Here is an 11,496-nt window from a genome sequence, read left to right as displayed (position 1 = left end):
AAACATCAGTGCTTATTTGACTCATTGGTGGTGCTAAAGGTTGAGACAGACCACAAAAACAGGTCAGATTGAAGCTCCAAACCTCCTCTATCTCTGTGCCAGTTTTCACAACTATTTACGAAGCTGTTTGAAAGGTAAACATAAGTTGATGTTTGACCCATTGGTGGCGCTAGAAGGTTTGAAAGAAAACTCCCAACACTGGTCAGATTGAAGCTACAAACCTCCACTATATCTATGCCAATTTTCACAACTATTTACAAAACAGTTCAAAAGGTATGCTCATAAACATCAGTGAAACTTTGACCCACTGGTGGCGCTAGAAGGTTAGAAAAATCTGAACCCCAAAATCGGCCAGATTGAAGTTTCAACCCTCTTTTATCTCTGTTCCAATTCTCACAACTTTTTACCAAGCTGTTCTAAAGCTATATAGCGTAAAAATATTTGACCCATTGGTGGCGCTATAGGGGTTAAAAGATCAACCTCAAAATTTGTCAGATTAAAGCTCCAGCCCTCCTCTATTTCTTTACCAACTATTTAGAAAAAACGTTTCTATGAGCTGCCAGTGACTTTTATTCAAGTAGAAGAATAATAAATTATAATTACGAAAAGTTTTTAGATGGCTTTTAATACATTTCCTTCTGACGGACTCCAGCAGATGTTTTTAAATTTACATATATAAGGTTTGGCCTTTATTATGAATCAGGTTCTAGTTAACTTTATGCAGATAAAAATGAGATCGTTTCTGTTTAAGCTAGTTTAGTGGACATATTCAATATCACAGGTGTTGTTCATCATAGCATATATACAGTATACATTATATATATACTACTGTCATATATACAGTATACATTATATATATATACTACAGTATATAGTATACATATATATATATATACTACTGTCATACCTTAAATAAACGCCACTTGGTTATTATGTAAAACCCAAAGTCATTCATATTTTTTATACTGTACATGACAACCGTATAAACTAACACCAGTGTATTTAACGCGTAAAGAGTTACGCTAAGTACAGAACTGCAGCGTAAAATGCGCCGATACTCCTGTGCACTACGGCTATATTTAACGGCCCCTGTCGCCATAAAAGGCCGTGAGAGTCGCTTGGACATTCCTGCCATCGCCAATATTATTTTTGTTGTGTGGACAGCAGCTCCCGGTCACAGCGCCGCGCCAGTTTGCGTCTTTGCTTGGATTTGGATCTTGGTTGAGCTCCTGACGCGCTGCTCTCTGGTCCGGCTCTGAGCTGTTTGGAGACCTTTGGCAAGGTGAGAGGATCCACTGCATGAAGTTTGTCAGCTGAAACAGAAGATGATTTATGAATCTTAATTGATACTAAATTCGTAAGGAAAACTGAGGTTGGTTGGCAAAAAAAAAAAAAAAAAAAAAAAAGATTCGAAAATAGATTTTTTTTTTTTTTTTTTTTTACACGCTGAATTTTTGTGGGATATTCGTCGCATTGCATGGGCTGGCAACGGAAACATGATGCATTTTGACACTGATACTGGAAAAAAAAAAATAATATCTGAAGTTTAAAAAAAAAGCAAAGGATATTTAAACAATAAAACAATTATGAAGCAGCAAAACTGTAAATGACAACATGCAAACATCAACCGCAGTTTTGGGCAATGGAAATTAATATAATTAATGAATTGTGTTAAACTGCAACCTATAAATTCCTGACATTAAAAATACCATGAGAACGGCTTAACTTTGCAGTCAACTAAGAGCATAAATAAATATTATTAAAAACACACATTTTTTTTGTAAAAAACTAATAATAATTTTAAAAAGGTGTTTAAAATTCTTTATGGTGCAGAAAATATTTATTTATTTATTTATTAAACAAGGTTAATGGCATTTCAAAAGAAATTCAAAGCAACATAGCTTCAAAGCAACAGTGCAAATTGCTAAAAAACAGGAAATGCACCAAATATTTTCAGACTAATTTAAAACTGATCATTCTTGCCTGTGAAAATATTCCTGACAAATCACTGGGTGTAATACTCGTATGTAATGTGTTGATAGAAAGTTTTGACTCTTCTGACTAAAAGAGCTTGAGAACTGAAGACAGTATCTGAGCTCAAGAGGACACAATGTCGGGATCGATACCGTTCTACCAGAAACACCACCGCCATTATGATCGCGGCTACCGTAGCCGAGAGACGGAGTCTGCTATCAGCCAATACCAGCAGAGCTCTAGCACTTACTCTTCACATAGCAGCAAAAGCACCAAGGGGTAAGAGAGCATGGAGAGATCTGTCACCTGAACCCTTTCCAGCAGCCAGCTCTTCCTTATAATACACTTACTGTATCCTTCACCCGAACACAATAATGACCCACTACTGTCACCCCTCTTGCTTCGTCTAATCCGTATCTCCCACTCAACCTAAAACATCCTTAAAACATGCAGTTTATAGCTGTTTTCTGCATGCAGCGTGCTTGTTGCTGACACTTATAATTTCTTTGGTTGACGGGCCACGTTCACTTTATGATATGTGGGTATTGGCTTTTCCTTTGGTATATTGGTGTTTTTTACAGAATAGTGTCATTGGAGTTGGTTCTTCTATCTAGAGGACTTTTAGCTGAGTTTAAATGACAGACAGTCACACATTTACATGATCTAAGACTTAAGTTTGGTTCTTAGATTCAGAACTTGCTGTGAATCTTTTTAGGCCTTTCTGTGGTTTGGATTTGTGCCTCTGTTTTGTTTGATTTACTCCCTCTGGTCACGTGACCGTTGGCTCGTTTTTGTCTAGGCTGTTGATTACTGGGTCACTCTGAATGTCAGAGCGTAAGGTTATCTTGAGTGTCTTGTAAAGGGACTAATGTAACTGTAGCTTCAAGAATCTTACAACAGCTTGCACAAATTGAAATCTCGCAAGGCTCAGTCATGATTTTATTGGTTTCTTCATCACTTGGTTTCATGTCGTAATATAAATAGCATTCATAACATAACTCGCCACTTCATTTGGTGTTCTTGACGTCATGGTGTATTTATAGAGGCTACAGAAGTAGATGTTGTTATGTGTGTCACATGCATTATGCATTAACTTTTCTAAATCACTGTATGTATGTGTGTGTGATTTAGAGTTAAAGAGAGACCGAATGCTTAAAGTGTATTTGATTAGATTTATATAGCATGATGAAAACGGCCTTAATAACAGATACTCGTATGCAGAGTTTCACTTTTTTATCTACAAACAGACACAAGGCACCTACAGGCTGCCAATGCATGATTTTTATTTGAATAAAAAGTGTTTTTCTCTTTCTCGTATCAAAAAACTTAAGTTACTTCTATTCAAAGGATAAAAAAATAATAGTTTCCCTGATGCAAATTGTCTTCTTTTCAGAGTTGCATGGATGTCCACAATCTTCTTTTCCTATAGTTTTGCAGTTGAATATCCATATTGGTTCATATTCAGAGGACGATACTTCCTCTTTTTTGCTTTAAATGTCCTAGTTTTGTCTTTGTATTCTTACTGATCCTCTCTACAGTCCTTGTACATTATATGTACTCATATTTGAATTGCTTTCGTTCTCTGTAGATCCCACCTCCTTGCATGTCACGATTGGCTAATTATGTAGAATGCGTGCATGCTATACATGCTACAGACTACTCTACAGTCATTACTTTCGGCAAGTATGAAAACAATAGGAAAACAAAGCAAAAACACAGACATTTTAGAAAGCCCAGCCAGGACATGTTTGGGAAAAAGAGGACACATGCGTTTGTTTTTAGCCTGAACAGATCCCTCTTTATGAGCTGCTGTGCTGTACAGGATTTAAGCAGGATGGCAGGTTGGCTCTTAGGTTTCTGTTTCGGCACCATTAATCAGGTTATCCAATGATATATGTGCTCCCAACTGTCTTTGCTAGATGTGGCAAACTGAAAGCTTTTCCATGCTAGGGGAATACAGTTTTTATCCAATCCTGGTTTACTTTTAGATCACTTTATCTGTCCTAAAGGCCCCCACCATCTCTCTCCCGAACTCTTGAATGTCTATTTATACACACACTCGTGAGAGGCATGAGGAAGATAGTGATATGTGAAGGGTATATGAAGGGTATAAGTCATCTGAAGGCATGAGTGTATTGACAGATTAGAAGCAGAGGAATTGAGATGTAAACACACTATGCAAACACACACTATGTAAATCTGAGCAGTATAATCCAAAGAGCAGAACAAATGTAGTAGGGAAATAAGGCTCAGATTTACAGTCTTACGGAAGACAAGACTTGACAGACAGCTGAGGATAACCCAGTGTTTAAATACTCAAAAGATACATGAACAAATGAGCAGCAGGTGTGCTGACTGCAGCGAGTGATAGGGTCCTCTGGTGGTGAACGTCAGGTATTGCTTTGTTACAATGGATGTGCTTTTTCATTTATGAGCACTTATTTGCATTTGCTATTAGTCAGAAAAGAATGCACACAGGTCAGAAATTAAGCTTAGAATTTCATTTAGCAGATTCAAAGTAACCTACAAATTAGGAATATTATAGCACAACAAATTCAACTAATTTAATATTATACTTGTCATATTGAGACCACTTTTTAACAAATAAAGTTAAGTTCTGCCCTGAACCTATTTACATATATATAGGGAACAATATACTGTATTAATATGAAGGAATTTTCCATATGATTTTGTTTTTATTATTATTGTTTACTTCATTGCATTGCATTTTAGGGTTAATTTTATTAATGGATTTATTAATGCATAAAATTAATGGATAATTTCCTGGCAGAAAATTACCAGTACCTCTTCCTTTCTATTTAATAAAATAGAAAATACTTACGTGTGAACTGAATGTAATGTTTTTTGGAGACTTAAATGCATGTTAATTGCAATCAAATGAAAATATATTATAGTTAAAATTCAAATGCAATTCGAATATTAAATGCAATTAGCTGAACTTTAGAGTACTTTTTCACTGTTATATGTTTCTTTATGTTTAACTTCATAATTCTATTGTTTTGAAATATGGTTTAAGTACCACTATTTCTATTGAAACTTGTATGTTATGTAGTTAAATCTATTTGTAATCACACATTTGTAATGATGAAGTTGCAATTTAGTACTTTTAAAATATATTAATCTTACAAGTAATATAACACACTACAGTTAAAATTATAATCAATCAACACAACAAAATATTTACACTTCTTTAAAATATAAGCAATAAACTCAATTCTCTAAAGCACAAAAGGTTATTAAAACACAAGAATGTGAATATTGTACAATTTTTAATTTGGCATTATTACAAAGAGCACTTTTTCAGAGTGTACTCAAGCATGTTAATGAACAAACTCATAAAAAAGTCACTTTCTTCAGTAATTTTACATTATCTGCAAGTACAGTTTTTAAAATATATATACTTTTAAGATTTGAAGGACACTATAAGAGCACTTCCAATACAATTAAGTGTTCTATTTTCCACAATGTTGTATATCCTGTAACTGTATCTTGGAATATTTTACATTATTGAAGTAAAATGGGCTGCAAATGCTGTTTTATGTAGAATTTTTAGTAGGGAGTAGAAAAATAAAAGAATTCTTCAGAGGTTTCTTGGAGATTAGACTACTAAAAAGGACCCCACAATTGAAAGACAGGCAATGTGAAAGTTCATAGACTTATAATACTAAGTGAAGATTGGAGGGTGTAGATTCTACCACTTCATACTTTTGACCATTGATGAAGCTTTTATTGGTGGTTTATTGTAATTCAGGATCACTGAGGTGATTAACCTCCTTCCCACTCACTCCCTTAACCTTATTCAATCTTAAGATGTTTTTCAACCTAACATCCTTTCTTTACAACTCCACACCCCTTCCAAAACTCATAATAGCATGTGAAAGAAGTGCTGGATACTCACACACATGTGTGTATGTTGCAATTTCTGCACCATTGCAGCATCAGAGCTGCCACATACACGGGTCTAGGTGAGGGTGGGGCGAGCCCTCTGCCCAAGAGAGCCAAACCAACCTATCTGGCCATGGACAAGGAAAACCAGATCATCGGTTATGTGGTGCCCATCTTCAGGGGCAGGTAAAGAAACAATCTGGGATTTGTTTGTGTTGGAACAAACACATGCAGCTGTTCTGTACGTCATGATTTCTATTATCAGCATGTGTTTGGTATTATCAAGCACTTCAGTTATATGCTATTTATAGCCCTACACGCACAAAGTTTAAAAAAAGGCTGCACATACTGTAGGACTTTATGGCCATATCCCATTGAAGAAATGTTTTAGCATTGTTCTTTAACCCTTGTGAAAAAGAACTACACTTTAGCATACTTTTAAAAAAGTACTGAAATTATATTCTTTAAAAGAATATACTTAAGTGTGAACTGAATTTAATTAACGTTTTTGGACACTTAATTTCACAATAATTGCAACTAAATGAAATGTATTGTATGTTACATTTATATTAAATGCAAGTAAATGAACTTGAGTGATTTTTACCCACTTAAGTATAGGACTTAAGTACATTTTTTATATGTAAAAACTAATTAGAATGTTTTTAAAATATGATTAAAATGTATTTATGCTGAACTAAAATACACTTTAATGTCATTTAGATTTAAACGTGTATGTCATATATTTAAATATGCGTTATTACACATTTGTAATGATAAATAATCGATTTGATACAAGACATTAATTTTAAATGTAACATCGAACAACGAACTACTCTTAAAATTATAATCAAGTACTTTAAATGTGCTTTAGTATGTCAGTCAACACATCAAAATAAGTGCACTTCTTTAAAGCACAAGAAAAGAGTATTAAAACATTAAAAATGTCCTTTAAAGTAAAACTTTTAATTTGACATTATTACAAATGCACTTTTTAAAAAGTCTACTTAAGTGTGTTAAGAAACATAAATTCTTACATATGATTTAGTATGTTAGTCAACACATCGAAATAAGTGTACTTTAAAAAACAACAAAAGATTATTAAAACACTTTAAGATAAAACTTAAGTGCCCTTTTATTTCATTAATATTATATTATCTGCAAGTTGTTGTTTTTTAAAAAAACATACTTTCAAGATTTGAAGTACACTACAAGTGCACATTTAGTACAATTAAGCACACTTCTTTTTCACAAGGGAAAACCTTTGATGGGAACTATAATTTAACACTGAGAACACTTTTAATCTGTGAAGAAACTTTGAGCTCACTCAGGAATACTACACAGCTAGAATGGCTTTTGGTAAGAAAATTTGCTGCAATAAAGCGATAGTTCACCCAAAAATGACAATTCTGTCATAATTTGCTCACCCTCAAGTTGTTCTAAACCTGCATGAGTTTCCTTCCTCTGCTGAACACAAAAGAAGATATTGAATGTTGGTGACCAAATATTTGATGGTAGCCAATGACTTCCATAGTATTTTTTCCATACCGGGACAAAATACAACTGTTTGGTTACCAAAATTCTTCAGAATATCTCCTTTTGTATTTGAGGATAAGTAAATGAAGACAGAACTTTCATTTTTGGTAAACCCTCCGTTTAAGGGTGGATGTGAGGTTGCCATAGCAAGGTTGGAAGTTCTCTTAAAGAACACAGATGTGACGTGGCTTTCAGTTTTTTTTTTTTTTCATAACCCTTGTGTATATATACTGTGACAAAATATATATGCTTTATTGTGCTGCACTGCTTTGTTTAATTTGAGAGACGTGTGAATGTGATGCTACATAATTCCCCCCTCAGTCATGAGTTTCAAAGTGGCCTATCAGACACTGAGGAAGCACGCGCTAAAGAGAGCGCTGGGTATCTGGCTCGCTGTGACCTCTTCGCTAGCGGCGTGGAGTCGGAGCGCATCGAACACAAGTCCCACAGAACCGTCATGAGGGAGTCGGCAGAGCGCATCTCGCTTAGCAAGAGGGTCAGTGGAGATCCTAGTCCTGTTCCTAAACACATAACTCACTACTGCTATTGTGGTTAGAGATTAAATATACATTTCTCTTCATAACAGTTCTTAATGAATGGCTATTTGTCAAGTAACATTTCTCACTTAAATTTAAATTATAACAACTACAAACTGTTGGACTGAGCTGCAATATGGCTCTGAGTGCTCTCTTGCTTCATTACACTTGTGAAAAAGATGCACATACTTTTAAAAAGAGTACTTACTATGCAAATAATATACTATGAAAGAATATACTTAAGTGTGAACTGAATGAAATACTTTCCTACAATTACCTGCATTTTTTTAAATTTAACTTTAATAGAAATAGTTGAATGCTCGAGTGCTTTTAGACCCATTTACATAATACTTAAGTACATCTTTTATTAACAAGCATTTACGGTAACTAAATTATAATTTAATGTAATTTCTGTTTAAACTTGTATGTCATATTTAAATATATTTGTATTTACACATTTGTAATGATAAATTTGCAATGTATTATTTTTAAAGATTTTAACTTTAAATGTAACATCAAATAACACACTACAGTTAAAATTGTAATCAAGTACTTGTCATGTGCTTTAGTACGTTAGTCAACACATCAAAATAAGTGTACTTCTTTAAAGCAGAACAAAAGATTCCAAAGATGATTTAAAATATACTTTAAAAGTAATTTTTTTTATTTGAGTACTTAAGTGTGTTCAGAAACAGTCATAAAAGTGTCTCTTAATTCACTTAAGTGTTTCATTTTATTAATATTATATTATCTGCAAATACAATTTTCTAAACAACATTCATTTAAGATTTGAAGCACAGTGCTAGTGCACATTCAGTACAATTAAGTGCACTTCTTTTTCACAAGGGTAGAAAAGAATCACTATTTGAACAATCTCCTAACCCTGTGTATTAATCTTCAGCGTATAACTCAATTGACTCCAATGGTAACTCAAATAGTACATCTGATGGATAACAAAACCATAAAAAACGAACAAATAAGAAAAAAAAAAACAATCATATTAATAAAAAAAAGAATATTATTATTAGTACAGCAACAACATATTATTAAATAATCTATTATTAAAAACAAACTCATACATTTGCAAATTGATTTGGCCCATGGGTTACACTTTAAGGTGTCCTTGTTCCAGTGTAATTATACATTTAAGTAATGAGTAATATTAATTAACTACATGCATTTACACTATGGTTAGTGTTAAGATTAGGGTTGGGGTTTGTCTTAGGGTTACTTGCATGAATCATTGTTATTACAATAGTAAGTACACGTACAGTAACATGTGTAACAAAGATACCTTAAAATAAGGTGCTACCAGGCCATGTTACTAAATACAAAGGTAAAATTACACACTCAACAAATGAGTTTCATTGTTTCAGGTAATTTACTGTTTGAAGATTGGAATCTTATTGTTTGAACTAATTGTGCAACAGAAGATGCATTTGAGTTTGCTTTGATTGTAGGCTTTGAGGAACACTGTTAAACTCATCCATACTGTATGTTTCCTATTTTTAGATAGAAAAAGAGCAAGAAAGTATCACGACACAAACTTTATTTAGTTCTGATCCTGGGGCCAACAAACCGTGCCACCGTGGTGCCAGATTTCAAGGGTTGTAATGTTTTATGTGGTTGTGTGGTGTGTGTTAATCTGTGGTGTGTGTTAAAGCGACTATGAAACTACTGTTGTCGACAAGTGATGTGCTGATCATCGCTGAGGGAATCCTTAAGGAGATTATATTTACACTGACACGACTGGACAAATAAAACCAATGACTTGTAAGGAGGCACTTGATCCTAATGAGTCTCAATGGACACATTATAAATGCTTAACACCTTTTATACAAATATTTTGTGAATCTGTTATAATTAGAAGATGCAAATGAAAGAATCACATTCATGTTTACCATGCATTACTGTAATTGCTCTGGGTGGATTTTCTCTTTGTAAGCAATCATCTTTTGGTAAGTCACCAGAACATTCTTTGTCAAAAAGAAGTGCACTTAAGTGTATATAAAAATATATAGGTAAAAAAAAAATTAAATAAAAAAAAAAACTTAAACTCAAAAAAAAATAAATAAAAATAAAAGTAAACTTTTAAAAAAGTAAAATAAAAGTAAGTTTCTTAACACACTTAAGTACATTTTTAAAAAGTGCACTTTTTAATAATGTAAAATTAAATGTTTACAAAATTAAGTACACTTATTTTGATGTGCTGACTATATAAAGTACTTGATTATAATTATAATTTAACTGTAGTGTATTATTTAATATTACATTTAAAGTTAATATATTTAAATGTACTAAACTGCAAATGATTCATTAAAAATTTATATTTACAAATGTATTTCAATAGAAATTACATTAATATTTTAGTTTACCATAAATGCTTGTCAGTACATTCAAAGTACTTTAACCATATTTCAAAGACAATAGAGGTAGTTACTTATAAATCAAATTTCATGTAAAATGTAAACTTAAGTCCTACTTAAGTGAGTTAAAAACACTCTAAAGTTCAGCTAACTGCATTTAATATAAATTTAACCTATAATACATTTTAATTTTATTGCAACTAACATGCAATTAAGTCTGCAAAAACATTGCATTCAGTTCACACTTAAGTATATTCTTTTCATGTATATTATTTCCATAATAAATGCTCTTTTTAAAAGTTATGATAAAGTGCACTTCTTTTTCACAAGGAATATTTATAACAGGAGCTGAAATTTTTAACTTTACCCGAACAAAGTTAGTAACATGTATGATGTTTGATTCTTGTAGTTATATTTTTAGAACAGTATATTTTAATATTCATTCCATTGCAATGCCTTGCCTTTTAGATTTCCATTGTAAGTGAATAACTGTATACTGTTGTTGTTGTTTTTTTTTTTTTTTTTTTTTACAAATCAAGGGATTCGTCAAAATCTTCTGATGCAGTTTGCATCTTGACATAGTAATGCGTTTGGTCATAAATGTATAACTTTTTTCCCTGCATGTTCTCAATGCATTTATGACCAAGGAATGTTGCCACTTTCTAAACACTATATGAATGGCTGCATGTCCTCAGATCCATGAGAACGAAGAGTACCATAAGCGTCTGAACGAGGACAGCCTGATGCACACACCCGAGTTTGTGATCAAGCCAAGATCCCACACTGTTTGGGAGAAACAGTGTGTGCGACTGCACTGTACCATCTCAGGATGGCCTGAACCACGCGTTGTGTGGTGAGTTCACACACAAACACACATGCACGTGTACACAAACACACATGCTTAGAGATGTACAGTTTACTACTAATGATGGTTGCATTACGTCAAGATTATAATGTGATAAGCAGTGTTATCTTAGTATGATTGAGACACTATTATAGTTCCCTGTCGATACTTCACTTGTACTGTGTCTGCTAAGATGCTATGGGGAAAACTTCTTTTTCTCTGATGACTGAAGCCTTTTTCATAACGCAGTGTAACTGCAGGGACATTGGTTCATGCAGTAAATTAAAAACGAATATTCATTAAGTTTAAGTTATTTTAGTACATAAAATTAAAATAA

At 33.1% G+C, this 11,496-nt stretch overlaps 1 protein-coding gene across 8 annotated transcripts in view; it reads left to right on the top strand.

Annotated features, from left to right (window-relative positions):
* The first annotated feature begins 1,124 nt into the window (after nucleotides 1-1,124).
* Nucleotides 1,125-11,496, top strand: part of LOC109048089 (M-protein, striated muscle-like) — a 46,414-nt gene continuing 36,042 nt past the window's right edge. For 5 of the 8 annotated variants that reach the window (XM_042728728.1, XM_042728727.1, XM_042728730.1 and 2 more), the window contains exons 1-5: nucleotides 1,125-1,282; nucleotides 2,043-2,253; nucleotides 5,932-6,066; nucleotides 7,735-7,909; nucleotides 11,011-11,168. In XM_042728728.1, coding sequence (XP_042584662.1) covers nucleotides 2,111-2,253; nucleotides 5,932-6,066; nucleotides 7,735-7,909; nucleotides 11,011-11,168 — 611 coding nt within the window. In that variant the 5' untranslated portion in view covers nucleotides 1,125-1,282; nucleotides 2,043-2,110. The remainder of the gene's footprint in view (nucleotides 1,283-2,042; nucleotides 2,254-5,931; nucleotides 6,067-7,734; nucleotides 7,910-11,010; nucleotides 11,169-11,496) is intronic. The other 3 variants (XM_042728726.1, XM_042728731.1, XM_042728732.1) reach the window with 3 other exon arrangements.

The sequence above is a fragment of the Cyprinus carpio genome, chromosome B7 (assembly GCF_018340385.1).
Source record: "Cyprinus carpio isolate SPL01 chromosome B7, ASM1834038v1, whole genome shotgun sequence".
Lineage (NCBI taxonomy): Eukaryota > Metazoa > Chordata > Actinopteri > Cypriniformes > Cyprinidae > Cyprinus > Cyprinus carpio.
This window is presented reverse-complemented; position numbering and strand designations above follow the sequence as displayed.